A 19,005-nucleotide genomic window follows, 5' to 3' on the forward strand; every position below is an offset into this window, starting at 1 on the left:
GATCGCTCGGACGTGTGATTGTAACGCTTTTTTATTCATTATAATTGTAGTGATAAGACCGCAATGAACGCGTCGGGGACGTAATCGACCCGGGTGTAATGTATAACAAACCTTTCCGCGTCCTAAACCGTGCATGCCCAGGCATGTTCCCCTATACTAGCTTGAAAAACAAAATCAGCTGATGATAACGCGTCTCACCGTTATACTATAGTTCTGAACCGAACGGTGGAATGGGACTTTTTATAGCCGTACGATCAAGACTTTTGCTGCCCAATGTGCCCATGACCCCCCCCCCCCAATGTTACTGCGATCAAAACAATGAAAGCAGTGAATCATCATCTAAAGAAAGCAGAGTTATGAAGGTTTATAGTCAGACATTGACAGGCAGATATAACAATAAACACAATAAATATGCTATACATCCTATACACCGAATGAAAGCCCTGAATGTGTACTTTTACGAGGAAAAGAGTAAACATTGATCCCATGTACAGTTTGTCATAAATTGGTTACTGGGTGGATGCACATTGCGCCCACCAGATATAACTGCAGAGAAGACATGGACCCGAACTGAATATTCACAAAATAAGGCCTATAGCGACATATAAATACTATATACCGTATGAAACAGAAGACGTATGAAACAGAAGACACAGAAGAAAAAAACTTCTACTGTAGTAATAATAAAAATCACACCCATGTGAAGTGAGTGGTGCAACTCTGTCCCATATTCTGTTCTCTGCTTATTCAATACAGCTCGCCATATACGGACTGAGGCAGAAAGTCATGTAAACCTTTTATTTACAGTTTGGTCTGTAAACTTCTACTGTAATAATAAAAATCACACCCCTGTGAAGTGAGCGGTGCAACTGTTCTCTACAGTTGCACCGCGCAACTGTAGAGAACAGTTGCACCGCTCACTTCACAGGGGTGTGATTTTTAAGTGAGTTTTTAAGTGAGTTGCACCACTCACTTCACATGGGTGTGATTTTTATTATTACTACAGTAGAAGTTTTTTTCTTATGAAAGCAGAGAGTCTTCTGTTTCATACGGTATATAGTATTTATATGTCGCTATAGGCCTTATTTTGTGAATATTGAGGAGTTCACGTCCATGTCTTCTCTGAAGTTATCTGGTGGGCACAAGCTGCATTCAATAACCAATTACTGTCTAACTGTACATGGGATCAATGTGTACTCTTTTCCTCGTAAAAGTACACATTCAGGGCTTTCATTCGGTGTATAGGATGTATAGGATATTTATTGGGTTCAATTTTATATCTGCCTGTCAATGTCTCTGACTTTAAACCATCCATAACTCTGCTCGCTGTTCAAGATAACCACTTCCAGGCAAATGCAAGTTCACAAGTTCAGCTATAGAGCACCGAAGTCTGACGTCACTTTCAGTAGAGGGCGCCAATACGCAGGTTCATGTATTTCTTTAGTTGCATTGAGATCTCCATAGGGCGATTTTAGGTCGCTTCATATAAGAACTGTGTTTGAAAAATAAATCGACCACCCCGGCCTTTCTGTCAGGGGAGTGGCTGTGCGTCGTTAATGATGTCCATTCATATTTGATACAGCCAGTTTCTGGAGAAAATGGAATTAATGTGGCCGCAAAAGCCTTGAAACTACATATGAAGGCAATGTCGCTGCTAATATACGTCACGCCCAGCTGTCAACACATTGCATTCCTGAGATTCCTCGTTGACGTAAGCTCAGCTGGTGGTGACTCGACTCATACTAACCACGAGACATTAAATATCAATAAAATAAAAATAAATGTAATTAACATTCAGTTTCTGTTGTGCGACGGGCAGATGCAGCCACCCGCCTATACCGGAAATGTAGTCTCTGGGTTGTTTCACTCGTTTCTAACGTTTTTTTTGTTACACTTTGGGTATATTTGTACATTTCCACCTTCAGTCGTTGCTTCATATCCATACGAGTGAAAAGGCCGGGGTGATCGGTTTATTTTTCAAACACAGTTCTTATATGAGGCGATCTAAAATCCTCCTATGGAGATTACAATGCAAATAAAAAGTAGACGAACCTGTGGATTGACGCCCTCTACTGACAGTGACGTCAGGACTTCGGTGCTCTATAGCGCCAGGCACGATATATATCAGTCTGGCCGTTATATCAACTATTATGTTTACTGATAAGGACAGTGGTATCTGCAACTATGCAGGAACAGAGTGACCCTCTGTTTTATCTAGACGCTACCAGTGTTGTTTTTGGCAGCACATTTTGATTTTTAGTTTAAGTCGTAGTCTAGTTTTAGTCGACTAAATGCCATAAGATTTTAGTCGACTAAATCTACAGTTGATTTGGTCGACTAAAATGTATTTTGGTGGGCCTTGATGCCGTCGCAATGACTGATTTTACACTTGCCGATCTACAAGCTCACAACACGTCACAGCGCGACGCGTTGTGTGCTTGTAGATCTGCTATTTTCATACTACTATTTTCATGCTGGATCTCTTGTCCACTAGTCCCTTCCTAACACTTTAGTCTAGTTTTTATCTGTTGACGAAATTGTCAATATATTTAGTCTTAGTCATCATAGCTTAGTTTTCATTTAGTTTTCATTTCGTTTGTCAGTGAAAAAAAAGGGCAGAACATTTTTCGTCTTAGTTTTTAGTCGACGAACATTTTTCGTCTTAGTTTTTAGTCGACGAAGATTTTTCGTCCTAGTTTTTAGTCGACGAACATTTTTCGTCTTAGTTTTTAGTCGACGAACATTTTTCGTCTTAGTTTTTAGTCGACGAACATTTTTCGTCTTAGTTTTTAGTCGACGAACATTTTTCGTCCTAGTTTTTAGTCGACGAACATTTTTCGTCTTAGTTTTTAGTCGACGAACATTTTTCGTCTTAGTTTTTAGTCGACGAACATTTTTCATCTTAGTTTTTAGTCGACGAACATTTTTCGTCTTAGTTTTTAGTCGACGAACATTTTTCGTCTTAGTTTTTAGTCGACGAACATTTTTCGTCTTAGTTTTTAGTCGACTAAAACACCACCACTGGACGGTAGGTACCTAAAACACCACCACTGGACGGTAGGTTACCTTGTCCACGTTGGCTCTGGTCTTGGCCGACGTCTCCACGTACTGCACCCCCCACTCCTCCGCCTTGCCCCGCGCCTCCTCCACGGACACCTGTCGGCGCTCCTCCAGGTCAGACTTGTTCCCCACCAGGAGGAGGGGGATCTTGTCCTCCTCCGCCTTCACCCGCAGGATCTGCTCCCTGTGTGGACGTCGTGGACACACACACATTTAATCATGTACTTATGAGGAGGGGGATCTTGTCCTCCTCCGCCTTCACCCGCAGGATCTGCTCCCTGTGTGGACGTCGTGGACACACACACATTTAATCATGTACTTATGTCCACAATATAAAAGAGATACAATACATACAAGGACACAAATGTCACAAGCAGGCACTCACATTTGCTAGTAAAAAGATCACACCTGTGTGAACTGAGTGGTGCAACTACACATTTATTGTTATAGTTACAGTTATAGTTATCTGAGTATTTATCGTCTTTAAATCTCTTTGGGTTCAGGAGTGTTGTCCCTAAATCTATTCCTCTACATGTCCCTGAGGTATTTCTATGTAATTCAGGGTCTTTTGATTTTTCCATAATTATCGTCTTATATATCTCCAATCTGATCTTTTGCCACTATGCCTAACATCTGTTGTGGAATAACTATAAAGATTGATTATATAGAGATTGATTCACTCTGACGTGATATCTGTGATGTCAGTGGCGTCACATACTAACCATAGCAACCATGCTCGTTTTTTTGGTTGCTAACCATAGCAACCATGCTAGTTTTTTTGGTACGAACAAAGCCAGTTGTTGGAGTGGTTTGCACCACTCAAAAATAGTACAGTGCGAATTGTGAAATGCAATTCGTAGCACCGGTGCGACTACAGAATTTGACCGTTCAATCTATGCAGTGAGAGCCCAGCTGGGGTGCACACGCTTATCTATGCAGTGAGAGCCCAGCTGGGGTGCACGCGCGGGCTCGCAGTATAGCCAGCACAATGCAAGTAACTCCCCCGCCCCGTTCATCTGTACTGTGTACATATTGTACATTAAGTACTGTGTACTTATCTGTGTACTGTGTATTTGCATTTCTTTCACCGTGCAGTAAATTCTGAAATTCATGGTCTGGAGAGGGCAGTCTCTCGGTTGTTTTACAGACAGGGGCAAAGGGCTGAAGCCCCCTTTGATCATGTCTATAAAGTGTGCACACCAGCTCAGTGGCCTTGTGGTTAGAGTGTCCGCCCTGAGACTGGGAGGTTGGGGTTCAATCCCCGGCCGGTTCATACCAAAGACTCTAAAAATGGGACCCAGTGCCTCCCTGCTTGACACTCAGCATCAAGGGTTGGATTGGGGGTAAGTCCCTGCGACATACTAGCGTCATGTCCAGGGGGTGTACTTGTACATCAAGCTGCCTCGCGCTACAGAAACAGGAGATAGGCTCCTGCCCTATGTGGGCCTCATGGCTCGGCAAGGCTACTATAATGTTTGCACGACGTCCCTGAGGTATACAGTACCTGAACTCTGCGGTGGCCGTGAAGGACTCATGCTCCGTGATGGAGAAGACCAGCAGGAAGCCCTCGCCGCTGCGGAAGTAGTTGTCCCGGATGGCAGCGTAGTCCTCCTGGCCCGCCGTGTCCAGGATGTCGATCTGCACCTCCTCGCCGTCCAGAACCACCTTCTTCCTGTAGCTGTCCGCCTTGGTGGGCTCGTAGTCCTCCACAAACTGGGGGGGGGGGCGGGGGGGAGGAGACACGCACAGAGGGGTTAGGGTCCTCCACTATAGGAGAAACAGAAAAGACACTTCCAAAACACATCAATAATAGTGAATAGAAACTGCCTCCCCCTGGCCAGCCGGGGTGCCTGATGGAGGGGAAAGGAACTGGTCTCTAAACTGCCTCCCCCTGGCCAGCCGGGGTGCCTGATGGAGGGGAAAGGAACTGGTCTCTAAACTGCCTCCCCCTGGCCAGCCGGGGCGCCTGATGGAGGGGAAGGAACTGGTCTCTAAACTGCCTCCCCTGGCCAGCCGGGGCGCCTGATGGAGGGGAAAGGAATTGGTCTCTAAACTACCTCCCCCTGGCCAGCCGGGGTGCCTGATGGAGGGGAAAGGAACTGGTCTCTAAACTGCCTCCCCCTGGCCAGCCGGGGCGCCTGATGGAGGGGAAAGGAATTGGTCTCTAAACTACCTCCCCCTGGCCAGCCGGGGCGCCTGATGGAGGGGAAAGGAACTGGTTGGAATAACGTGTTCCTTCCACGCTATACGTCCAACCAGGGAAACTCCCCCCTGTCAGGTGTAAAGGAGCAACTTGGACACTCAGGCATGAAGGAAGCATGAGTTCAAGTCCGTTGCTCTCCCCATGTCCCCAATATATGGGGACTAGGTTGGCGGAGGGTGTGTAGAGCCCAGGGTCACATTAGATACAGGGGTGAAAAATGAGTTAGAAAATGGTGGGATGAAAATTATTTAAAAAATAATAATAATAGTGAATTGCAGATATACAAGCTCCACTTGCGATTTTCACTATTCCTCGTATCACAGAGTATATATAGGCTATAAGTGGTCGAGGTCTTATCTATCTTATCTTATCTATACAAAGACCCATTCTGGGAGCTCAGAACAAACAATAATATATGAATGTTGCATAAGGAGAAGAGACTGGAGCAGCACGGACATTTAGAGCCTTTTACTAGGTGCTAAAGTATACAAAGACTAACGTTTGGACCTTGCGGTCTTCATCAGAGTCATTGACTGACCGCAAGGTCGAAACGTTAGTCTTTGTTAGACCTTGCGGTCTTCATCAGAGTCAATGACTCTGATGAAGACCGCAAGGTCGAAACGTTAGTCTTTGTATACTTTAGCACCTAGTAAAAGGCTCTAAATGTCCGTGCTGCTGCAGTCTCTTCTCCTTCTGCAACTCTTGTCCTTGTACCTGTGAAGCACCGGATCAGCTGTTTTAGGCTTGAGGCGCGTTGGTAGACTCCCTTTGTTAATATATGAATGTTCTTAGAATGAGGAACATTTGTAAGTCATGTTTCAGCCGAGTCATGGTTCTCCAGACTATGACCGTCCATGCACCAATAATGACATTGGACGTAAATGAAACGTAACAATGTCAAAGCTTTGATTTCATAAATTGATATTTCACAAAATACGAGCACTTGAGAGCGAACACCGAGAGCATGAGAGCTCTCAGACGTTGGGGGGATAAAGGATTGCAGAGCCGTTGGGGGGGGGGGGGGGGGGGGATTGCAGAGCCAGCATTCCTTCCATTTCCATCCAGATTGCACAATGTTTAGATTGTAGTCATTTTAGACGACACTCCAGGGAGAAACAAGTACAACTGCAGAGCAAGATGAACATCACTTTCATTAACAGGACTTAAAAAAAAAGAAAGAAAGAAAATAAATTGTGTAAAAAGTGCATTTATTCACCTATACAGACCATACCCAAAATAAATGTCAGGTTGAACATCTTCAGCCAGAACAACTATTGGTCCTTCCCCATCTGTTCACTGGATTAGCCCATTTAGGCCTGACGTCGAAACTTATAAAATGTCTTCTAAATCTTGACAGTTTGTCAGGATTTGCGCCACATTTTTCACGATTTTTCAAAAATAGCAGACCTACAAGCTCGTAACGTGGCACCGCGCTATGAGCTTGTAGATCTGCTATTTTTCATCTCAGATGTATCTATCAGAGATATGTATCAGAGATTGTAATATAGCATATTTAAAATATTACTAGAATTAAGTGCGGGAACAACAGTATGCCCCTGCAGTCAACAAAGTGCCTTTGTGTTCATTTTAGATTTGCGTGTGGAAAAGAGACAGACATCTTGTGGCAATTATCAGTCACTGATTGCAGATATTTAACAGCTGTGATCTCGACTAGGTAATGCGGCCGCCGGCCACGTTAAAATGAATTAGACGGTTAAACAGAGTACAGAGCCTGAGGGGTGGGGTGGGAACCAAACTGTAGTTTAAAAATCACAAGTTCAAGTCCGTCGCTCTACCCAGGTTGGCGGAGGGTGTGTAGAGCCCAGGATCACATTAGATCATTGACACAGGGGTGAAAAATGCCAAATGGGTTACAAAATTGTGGGATAAAAACAAAACAAAAACCATGTGTCTCACCTCGTCATACATGAACTGCAGGGTGAGGGCGCTCTTCCCCACTCCTCCGCTGCCCACCATGATCACCTTGTGGAGAGCCAGAGAACTCTGGTTTTTACTTTTACCAGTCGCCATCGCTCCGCTGTTTCCTCCTCCTGGCACACGCTCACTGTACCCACTCCTTCAACGCACTGGAAGCACCTGCAGAGAGGACGCAAAGCACACACACACACATTTAATTGAAGGGGTAAAAAACAAATAACAATAAACCCATTCTGAACGGGAACCCCTTTTAGTGTTTTAAAGCATGATGTTATACTTTAGCTATTGAAAAATAGCAAATCTACAAGCTCATAGCGCGGCACACAGCACGCAGCTCCTCCAAGGAAAACAAACAAATTAACGGAGCTGAACGTGAATCCCCCCCACCGCCCACCCCTTTTTTCCCCTCACTGTATATGTTTCTTTTCCCTTTTTACCTCCTTTATGATGAATTCCTGTTCTGTCTATAGAAGTGTCTATTTGTACGTCTCTAAATGTTTTGATGATTTGAACATGGTGGACCCTATTGGAAACAAGTGTAATGCTTAATTGGGTCGTCCACTCACAGTTAACAGCCTTTGTATTGAGTTTGTGCTTGAAATGTACTGTAATTCTGCAAACTGTTAATAAATTCTTCAATCAATCAAAAACGCGCTATGAACTTGTAGGTCTGCTATTTTTGAAAAATCGTGAAAATGTGCCTCATATCTTTGAATATATATTCTTTCAGAGTTTCAGTTTTTAAATCAAATCTTTGCTCTGGGGGAGGGTCCCTGGAACAACATATTTTCAGATAATGGGGCGGAGGCATATTACATATAATGTTTGGTGTCCTTGACATGAAATATTGACTCTCCGTTGCCTCTGCCAAGGCGTTTCGGCTTCACTCCAACAAGTCCCGAATCCCAACCATCAACCATTCATTTAGAGTGGCAAAATTGCACAGCAGTGAATCTTTGGAACTTAATAAAGTTTGCCACCCAAAAGGTCAATGAAAGTAATGAAGCTATCATAGCCAGTCCATGATGGCATTTAGGTACACATTAAGTTCTTCCTTTAAGGACTCTCTGAGTGCTTAACCCATTTTGGGTGGGAACCCCTTTTGGTGTTAGCATTATGTTATGCTTTAGCTATTGAAAAATAGCAGATCTACCGAGTGCCGCGCTACGAGCATGTAGGTCTGCTATTTTTGAAAAGTCGTGAAAATGTGGTGCAAATCTTTGAATATATATTTTTATATTTTTAACTAAAATATTTGCTTCTGTGGGGTCCCTGGAACAACATATTTTGAGATGGGGGTCCGTGGCCCAATAGAGATAATTCTGGGAGTCCTTGACATGAAAAAGGTTGAGCATAACTGACATAGAAACATGGGTTTTTCAGAAAACTATTAGGATTTAGAAGCCTTTTTTTTAATCGACATCAGTCCAAAATGGGTTAAGTTGTTCACACGGAGGGAGGACGTCTCAGAGATCACTTCAGCCATTTCAAAGCTACCTTCATATATAATAGGTCCTCACTTGGTGCTTATTATGAGATGGCACGAGTCTCCTCGCTCTGCCTCTGTGTCTCAGAGGAGGGCTGTGGACCGTTCAGAAAACCTGCTGCCTAGCAGTGACAGGCATGTTTGGCAATATCAATGCTTCATTAATGCAAACGAAAAACAAACAAACAACGGCTTCTATTTCAGGCAGCGTGCCAACTTTCCAGGAAGAGAAATGTCTGTAGGCTTCTATTAGCTTGGATTCCCTCATTGATGATGTCATTGTTGGTAGGCAGGTTTGTGGACTGCCCGCGGCCCACCAATGAGACAGGACTGATTAGGCCCACCAATGAGACACAGGACTGATTAGGCCCACCAATGAGACACAGGACTGGTTAGGCCCACCAATGAGACACAAGACTGATTAGTCAGACACAGTGCCATTTCATAACGAGCATTAGTGAGCAAGTGTTGATTTTGTCGCCTAAAACTAAGAACAAAATTGTTCGTCGACTACCTTTTTTTCCACTGACGAAAACTAAATGGAAACTAAATAAAAACTAAGCTATGAGGACTACAACTAAGACTAAATATACTGACAATTTCGTCGACAAATACAAACTAGACTAAAATGTTAGGAAGGGACTAGTGGACAAGAGATCCAGTACAAGTCATTTTACAATTAGTTGCATGCTGAAAATAGCCGATCACAATGTGTCGCAGCACGGCGCGTTGTGGGCTTGTAGATCAGCTATTTTCAGCAAGTGAAAACAATTGCCGTCATTACGACGGCATCAAGGCCCGCCAAAATACATTTTGTTCGACTAAATCAACTGTAGATTTAGTCGACTAAAACTAGACTAACACTAAAACATTCCAGGTGACTAAAATGTGACTAAAACTAAATCAAAACTATTCAAGCTTAGAGACTATGACTAAAACTAAAATCTAAATTTGCTGCCAAAAACACCACAACGCTCAGTGAGGACCAATGATGTGAAGATGATATGAGTGAAATGGGGGAAGTTCTCCTTGAAGGAGTTTTGCCTCAGAGAGTGAAAGCAAAGCATACAGTCTGTCTTTATTGTTCCCTCAGGTGACTTTTATGTCATACCTGCAGAGTTGAAGGGAAGGCCAAGTTCACACACACTCGTAAACGTCTGGATCTGATGCCACGTCTGAAACTAACACACTCCCAACTAGCCATAGATATGATAGGCATGTGACAATACATCGTAAATCCATTAAAATCAATTCAAACTGGTGACAATTTAAATTTGGCGATTCTGCAAACAGCAGAGGGCTTATAAAAAAGGGAGAAAATATAGGAGGATTGATAAACACACACACACACACACACACACACACACACACACACACACACACACACACACACACACACACACACACACACACACACACACACACACACACACACACACACACACACACACACACACACACACACACACACACACAGCATTGAATTCATGGAGATTTCGATTTTATTTGTGTGATTTTTTTTCACATTCCTAAGCCAATAATTAGTCTCCTACCGGAGAAAATTAGCATCTTTCCTCCGGTCATCAAATTATTGGCTAAGGAATGTGACAAAAACAAATTAATCTCCATGAAATTCAAGGATTTTGCAGTGTGTGTAAGATTCTTATTTTTTAGGTGAGCTACTCCTAAGATGGGTGGGCCTATGCATGCTTTTAGGTGAGCTACTCCTAAAGATGGGTGGGCCCATGCATGCTTTTTGGAGATTTTCATGTGGGCCCCCCTGATCCAGAAATGTCTGAGAAGTTGCATTATAGGCGGAAGCATCTGAAGGCTGTGTGTGAGCCAACAGTCAGAGTGAAGGATGCTCCTACTAAATCATACAACAACAAACAAACAATGTGTCACCCTTAATCCATTTTTGGGCGGGAACCCCTTTTGGTGTTGTAAGTGTTTGGTGTTATACTTTAGCTATTGAAAAATAGCTGACCTACAAGCTCATAGCTTGTAGGTCAGCCAGGAACACTAATGTCTGGCATCTGTTCCACTCATGTTGTGTTGGAAGGAACATCATGGGTGCAGCAGGAAAAAAAGGCCCCCAGTTCCGACACTTCCTGTGGAACCCACGTACTAACTACAGTACTCGGGGGACCCATTTGTGGGTCGTCGACGCGGACACATTTTTATGGGTCCCTTTTATTCTTTGATTCCCATATTTTGCCTCACCTCGTGTAAACGAACACAGTAGTTCTCAAACTTGTATATATTTGGACCCCCAATCTGAAAAGGCTGTGCCAGGGACCCGATTTTCTCAACAAAAAAAAATAAGACATACAAGCTCGAACTAAGTGAGGAGCTGTGAGCTTGTAGATCTAGATCTGATATTTTTTCTGCTATAAAAAATGGATAAAGTAGCTAAAATGATTGTGTATTAACTAATCTTGCTGGGGACCCCCTGGAATGCACCAAAAGGACCCCACGTTGCGAACCACTGGTGTGAGGTGTCTGTGTAATAACGGACACATCCTGAAATTCCTGAGGTCATCATGGTTTAGCGGACCACACCCCATAAATAAACTGAAAATGAACAACGGGCGAAATGTGACACCCAGCCAGGCACCGTGACCAAACTTCAGCTAAACCTGTTTTTGTTTTTAGACTTTTTTTTAGGAAAAACTGACAAACGGAACACTCCACAAGCAAAACTATGTGTCAGCACAATGAATCCCCCTCCAGTCCAAACACAGGCTAGTGTCACCTTGATCACAATCCCCCTCCAAACACAGGCTAGTGTCACCTTGATCTAAGAAGTAAAGATGATTCCAAAAAAAAAAAAAAAGTCAGGAAAAACAAAAAAAAACTTAGCCCTTAAGTCACTGTACTGTAGGTCAGTGGTTCTCGACCCCCCCCCCACAAAAATAATCAACTGGGGACCCTCTAAAAAAAATCATATTTAGTCACATTTAGTTTGACCAGTTTGTATAGTAGCCTACAATATAGTTTGTTGATTACTTTTGATGTCTTTGATTGTCTTTTTCTTATTTTTTTTGTTAAGGTATGAAAAAGGACTTTAAAAGTCCTTAAATTGTCACTTTGCTGTCATGTGGACAATGGATTTCTCCACGAAAAAAAAAAGAAAACCTTAGAGTAACTAAATGAATTGGACAGCCAACTAGTGCTGCACAATTCTTCACAAAAGGAGATTGCATAGGAGTCTGAATATAGATCTCTTTAATTAATTAATTGTGCAGCACTATTGAGAAGCAGTGCTGTAGGTCTCTCCTTGGCCCGTACCGTACCCCTCTTCTCGTCACCTCCTCCTCGGGGGAGCTCAGACTGATGGAACAACCCTATGATGATCAGTGGCGTGCACAGACATTTAGAGGGGCAGGTGCTCAAGTTAAAAAAGGGCAACCTTGTGCAGCGCGTGGAACCGGCCGGTTGCCTTAATCCATTTTGGGCGGGAACCCCTTTTGGTGTTAGCATTATGTTATGCTTTAGCTATTGAAAAATAGCAGATCTACAAGCTCATAGCGCGCCACCGAGTGGCGCGCTATGAGCTTGTAGGTCTGCTATTTTTGAAAAATCAAAAAAAAAAAAGAGAAAAAAAAGTTTTTGTTTCTTTTTTTTTTCAAAAGGGCACATTGCCAAAAGGGCAGGGGGTGCTCTAGCACCCCCTAGTGTCTATCTGTGCACGCCACTGATGATGATTCATAATGTGCTGCTCCTCCCTAACAGTAAACACCTCACCTCACAGTGCATACAGTACCAGGCACCAAACCAGGCCTACATCTGTATCCATAACCCATTGAGGTCTGACGTCGAAATTAAAAAAAAAAAAGTCTTCAAAATCCTGACAGTTTTCTGAAAAAACACCTTATCAGTGGTGCTCAATATTTCATGTCAAGGACCCAATAAAATCCAATCTCAAGTGAAGACAGTGTGCGGGATTCTTTTTTCTACATGTCAAGAACCCCAAAAATGATATGTAATATGCCTCCGCCCCCCATCTGAAAATATGTTGTTCCAGGGACCTCCCCAGAAGCAAAGATTTGAGTTAAAATGTTCACTCATGAAATAATATATATTCAAAGATTTGAGGCACATTTTCACGATTTTTCAAAAATAGCAGACCTACAAGTTCATGAGCTTGTAGATCTGCTATTTTTCAACAGCTAAAGTATAACCTAATGCTTTAAAACACCAAAAGGGGTTCCCGCCCAAAATGGGTTAAAAGGGATAGTTCAGATTTTTTTTAACTTAAGTTGTATGAAATACTTGCCATTAATATAGTGGTTGCAACTGTATTAAAAACACCCCCAGCGCCCAGGACAAAGTTCTTTGTCCTTTCTATTAGTAACGCCCGACGCCCAGGACGAAGTATTGTCCAAAAGACGACGTTTATTGATATGAAAACGGATCGCAATCGCTCCACAGCCTAGGAGCGCCTGTTGGGCAATCCTCGCTGTTGCGCAAGAGTGAGACGTCATCGAAAATCTCCCTCCCCTGTTTAGCCGACGACGATGAAAATCTTAAAACATTAATAACTCGCGATCGTGAAAAAACATCCTGTGTTAGCCGGCGCTCCGCTGTCCAGTCTCTAGTCGCGATAGATTTATTCTTACCTCCCGTTGTTGTCGATCGCCTTTAGAGTGGCGTGGCTACTGTTAGCTGCTACACACACATTCACAACATCCGGTCCGTCGGTAAAAGTGGTCTGTGTTTATAAATCGACTGGGCGCTATAATGTAATGGATTAAATAAAAGGTGTTTTAATTGACCACCACAACAACAAACACATCATAATTAGCCCAGGTGCTTTTTGCATATGGAATCGTTTTCTATCAAATAAAGGCACATTTGCAGCTAATTTATGCAAATCTGTCATTAGTGTCAAAACACTAGCAGTCATTATCAATCCATTTGGACATCGTGATGTGACTGTGTTCTGCAGAGACTGCCAGATAAATTGTAGCACAGAGTCAAATGTGTTTTGACGGGCCTTGATGCCGCAGTAATGGCTGTTTTTACACTTGCTGAAAATAGCTGATCTACAAGCCCACAATGTGTCACAGTGCAACGCGTTGTGAGCTTGTAGATCTGCTATTTTCAGCATGCAACCAAGTGTAAAATGACTTATACTGGATCTCTGGTCCACTAGTCCCTTCCTAACATTTTAGTGTAGTTTTTATTTGTTGACGAAATCGTCAGTATATTTAGTCTTAGTTTTAGTCATCATCATAGCTTAGTTTTAATTTAGTTTATGTAGTTTTCGTCAGTGGAAAAAGGTAGTCGACGAACATTTTTCGTCTTAGTTTTAGTCGACGGAAACAACACTGGTGGCTGACCTCTGACCCCACTGACCAGGGTGTCAAATCACACACACCTCTCCGACAACCAGGAAGTCAGGGATCTGTCCCATGCACTTCCTGTCTTTGTTTCCAGTAACCATGGTAACGACACACACGCACACGCACACGCACACACAATTCGTGTGAGGACATCAACATTTTTAAGACGTTAACATGAAAAAACCCACTTTTCCATGCCATTTTCAACCCTAAGTTCCCTATAATGCTTTGCATTGTGAGCTTGTAGATCGGCTATTTTGGGTGCACGAGTCTGCACGACAGCAGCAGCAACACTAAGTAAATTAAGCCTGGATCTAACATGTATTATTTATGTATTTTACCATAAACAACTCTCGAATTGTCATCACAACGTCTTGTTTCTCAAATTCGTCTACAGTGGACTACATTGTGGACTGTACTAAAACAAGTTTACAAACACACAGGGTGGAGTTCTAGCTGAGCTCAGCACCCCCTGCAGAGCTTAACGTTACATGGCGCGCGCACACACGCGCACACACACACACACACACACACACACACACGACTATTAACCACTTAAACGGTAACCCTGTACTTAGTTGACCGTATAGCCAGGGGCTCTGAACTACCGCCCCACTACCCCCCTCCAGTTTTCGCTCTGCACTTAATATCTACGCCAGATGATCTTCAAAGCTTGTAGATTGACTGTTTTTCCTGAATCTCAATTCAAATGGACCCTTACAGGTCTGTAACACAGAGAGTCTAAACAGATGGAACCAAATGGACCCTTACAGGTCTGTAACTCTGAGAGTCTAACAGATGGAACCAAATGGACCCTTACAGGTCTGTATCTCTGAGAGTGTAGACAAATTAATGGTGTTTTAACTAAGCATTATGTTATACTTTAGCTATTGAAAATAGCAGATCTACAAGCTCATAGCACGCCACCGAGTGGCGCGCTACGAGCTCGTAGGTCTGCTATTTTCGAAATATCGTGAAAATGCGGCACAAATCTTTGAATATATATTCTTTCAGAAAACTTTTTTTTTATTTCGACGTCAGGCCTTAATGGGTTCAGATTAGTGCTTCTGTATCACTTGCCATGCATCCCATGTGTACAACAACATCCCACTGTTTCTCAACCAATGGTCCATTGACTATGAATCATTTCCTGACAATAATGACTCAACCAGACAATGCACTGCACTAAGTGCACTTCCCCCTCTTGAGATTCTAAACTGCCTTTTTCTGTTGGATTTCTTGACCTCCAACTTAAATGACTACATGGACGGTCATCATAGGTCACCAGGTCATTCAGTTCACTGCTTCTCAACTAGTGGAATATATATATATATATATATATATATATATATATATATATATATATATATATATATATATATCTTAACCCATTTTGAGCGGGAACCCCTTTTGGTGTTAGCATTATGTTATGCTTTAGCTATTGAAAAATAGCAGATCTACAAGCTCATAGCGCGCCACTCTATTTTTTAAAATTCGAAGAACGACTGACATATAAACTGTCATTTTCAAACAGACATTTTTAGAATCTGATCTCAGGTCAAAATGGGTTAAATCAACAATTCCTACATGACTAAATGAATGGTCAGGGACCACATGCAATACTTCCACGGACGGACCACCAGTGGTCCACGGACGGACCACCAGTGGTCCACGGACGGACCACCAGTGGTCCACGGACCACATGTTGAAAAGCCCTGGCCTAAGTAATGAATATCAAACTGAAGTTGAAAAGGCGAACCAGTGACCTAGTCGTATCTGAGGGAAGCTGTGTGTGTGCGCGTGCGTGCGTGTGCAGGAGGGGGTTAGGATCCTCTTACATTTCCTCTTGCAAACCCCCCCCCCCCACAATGTTGCAATCAAGGTTAAGCAGAGGTGGAGGGTGTGGGGGGGGGGGGAAAGGGAAATCAGTTGTGAGGGTTGACCTAGATCTGGGGACTGGGAGGGAGACTCTAGACCGCCAAGCCCCCTCGGGCAGTTAGAAGGCTTAGCTGCTGCTAAAATATAAATGACACCGACCGACCGCGGCCCACGGAGCCTCCAAGAATTCATTAGGAGTCCCTGGAGGATGACTGGCCGGGGTCCCTGGCAGCCCTGCCATCCATCGTACACACAGGCCTGTGTGTCCCGGGGCAGCGTGGAGAGAGAGAGGAGGAGGAGGAGGAGGAGGGGGGGGGGGGCTACACGGTGTGTCTGGGACACTGACAGTAGTCGGGGGATGAATAATTGCACTGCCCTGGGGCTGTGGAAAGTGCAGCAGGTTCACCTGTGATTGCAATAAGCTGGAAGTGTATAAGAACCCCATCCACTTAAAAGGGATATTTCATCGTCTAACTCAGGCCAGGGCATGAGGCTTATGTGAACAGCGCCCCGGCCAGGACAGTTTTTAAGTTGCTTGATTTAAGTTGCTTGATACCTATTTTCACAATAGGTAGTTAAAAAACTAGTCGACTAGTAAACTAGGCAGCCCTAGTGCAGACTCAGAGTGAGAGAAGTAGCTTCCCTGACCTCGGTCGACCTCAGCTCAGCTTCCCAAGTGGAGAGAGGAAGTGCAGGTAATCATGTCGGCCCGGAAGACCTTGTATGTCCAAAAACCGCCACAAAAAATTAAAGTAGCTTTATTCGAATGGATCCAGTGTATTTATTATTTAGTAACAAGCTCTTGTTAATACGTTTCATTGATTAAACTTAAAAATTAAAATAAACTCCACTTTCAAACTTCTTTTGTTTTTAAAGAGCGAAAATAGCAGACGTTCAAGATCAAATGTGTCACGATGCTGGGTGAGCTTGCAGATCGGTCTTGGACAATGTAGGGCATTAAATTCACACAAAACAAACATATACCGGAAACGGAAATATTGGGAGTTTCTGTTCTAAAGCGACGAAATCTAATGTTGTTGTTGACCCTGGAACAAAACGGGCCAGCTGATGTGATGTCATTAGTACAACCCGCTCCAGTCTAGTAGAATTTCACGGTAATCAATTTCGACATCAGTCCCTCTCGGCTCATGTGATCAGAGTCAGGCTGAAATCCACAGGGGGAGGGGGGGGATAGTGTGCAGTGTTGCGAAGTCTGCTTATTCTAAGTGATTTTGGGCTTTTTACAAGGCTGTTTGTAAATATCGGTGGTTGCGGGTTGCGGTAGTTTTGGGGATTTAGTTTCTAAAGTGTAGTTGCTTATTTGGGTTTGCTCTCAGGTTAATTAACCACTTTAACCCTGTATACTTCTGCTATTTGAGATCTACAAGCTCACAGCGTGTCGCAATGCGATGTGTTGTGAGCTTGTATATCTGCAATTTCCCTAAAAGTCTGGAGTCTGGAATGTTTTTTAAACATTTTAAGTAACAAAAAAATCATGTATGGTGGTCCCTGACTCCCTGGCATCAAATATTTCCAGATTGGGGTCCATGGTCAAATACAATACATATCAAATTGAGGGTCCTTGACATGAAAATGTAGCAGAGCCACTGCTCTTAAAACAACATTGGACAATAAAGTTGGACTGACCTGCCCCATGTGACTACTTTTATTTGGGCCTTGTTTTCATAAACCTGGTTGCTTGTTCCTCTCGCAAAATCTACCAACTCACAGTGTGTACTTGTGTGTCTGACTGTCTGTACACTGAGACAGTAAGTAAATCTACCAACTCACAGTGTGTACGTGTGTGTCTGTACACTGAGACAGTAAGTAAATCTACCAACTCACAGTGTGTACGTGTGTGTCTGTACTCTGAGACAGTAAGTAAATCTACCAACTCACAGTGTGTACTTGTGTGTCTGTACTCTGAGACAGTAAGTAAATCTACCAACTCACAGTGTGTACGTGTGTGTCTGTACTCTGAGACAGTAAGTAAATCTACCAACTCACAGTGTGTACGTGTGTGTCTGTACACTGAGACAGTAAGTAAATCTACCAACTCACAGTGTGTACGTGTGTGTCTGTACTCTGAGACAGTAAGTAAATCTACCAACTCACAGTGTGTACGTGTGTGTGTCTGTACTCTGAGACAGTAAGTAAATCTACCAACTCACAGTGTGTACGTGTGTGTCTGTACACTGAGACAGTAAGTAAATCTACCAACTCACAGTGTGTACGTGTGTGTGTCTGTATCTGAGACAGTAAGTAAATCTACCAACTCACAGTGTGTACGTGTGTGTGTCTGTATCTGAGACAGTAAGTAAATCTACCAACTCAGTGTGTACGTGTGTGTGTGTACTCTGAGACAGTAAGTAAATCTACCAACTCACAGTGTGTACGTGTGTGTGTCTGTACTCTGAGACAGTAAGTAAATCTACCAACTCACAGTGTGTACGTGTGTGTCTGTACTCTGAGACAGAGTAAGTAAATCTACCAACTCACAGTGTGTACGTGTGTGTGTCTGTACACTGAGACAGTAAGTAAATCTACCAACTCACAGTGTGTACGTGTGTGTGTCTGTACTCTGAGACAGTAAGTAAATCTACCAACTCACAGTGTGTACGTGTGTGTCTGTACTCTGAGACAGAGTAAGTAAATCTACCAACTCACAGTGTGTACGTGTGTGTGTCTGTACTCTGAGACAGTAAGTAAATCTACCAACTCACAGTGTGTACGTGTGTGTGTCTGTATACACTGAGACAGTAAGTAAATCTACCAACTCACAGTGTGTACGTGACGTGTGTGTCTGTACTCTGAGACAGTAAGTAAATCTACCAACTCACAGTGTGTACGTGTGTGTCTGTACTCTGAGACAGTAAGTAAATCTACCAACTCACAGTGTGTACGTGTGTGTCTGTACTCTGAGACAGTAAGTAAATCTACCAACTCACAGTGTGTACTTGTGTGTCTGTACTCTGAGACAGTAAGTAAATCTACCAACTCACAGTGTGTACTTGTGTGTCTGTAAACACTGAGACAGTAAGTAAAACTACCAACTCACAGTGTGTACGTGACGTGTGTGTCTGTACACTGAG

General features: G+C 43.2%; 2 protein-coding genes across 2 annotated transcripts in view; both read right to left on the reverse strand.

The window, feature by feature from the left end:
* rmp64 (ribonuclease MRP subunit p64) overlaps positions 1-19,005 on the reverse strand; it is a 201,185-nt gene that overhangs the window by 144,726 nt on the left and 37,454 nt on the right. The gene's annotated exons all lie outside the window — the stretch shown is intronic.
* LOC306935952 (ras-related protein Ral-B) overlaps positions 1-19,005 on the reverse strand; it is a 47,432-nt gene that overhangs the window by 5,053 nt on the left and 23,374 nt on the right. Inside the window, exons 2-4 of the mRNA XM_079519329.1 lie at positions 7,181-7,360; positions 4,565-4,773; positions 3,067-3,244 (exon numbers count right to left, since the gene is read on the reverse strand). Of these exons, the coding sequence (XP_079375455.1) occupies positions 3,067-3,244; positions 4,565-4,773; positions 7,181-7,294 (501 nt within the window). The 5' untranslated portion in view covers positions 7,295-7,360. The remainder of the gene's footprint in view (positions 1-3,066; positions 3,245-4,564; positions 4,774-7,180; positions 7,361-19,005) is intronic.

The sequence above is a fragment of the Electrona antarctica genome (assembly GCF_951216825.1).
Source record: "Electrona antarctica genome assembly, chromosome: 13".
In the NCBI taxonomy this organism is placed as follows: domain Eukaryota; kingdom Metazoa; phylum Chordata; class Actinopteri; order Myctophiformes; family Myctophidae; genus Electrona; species Electrona antarctica.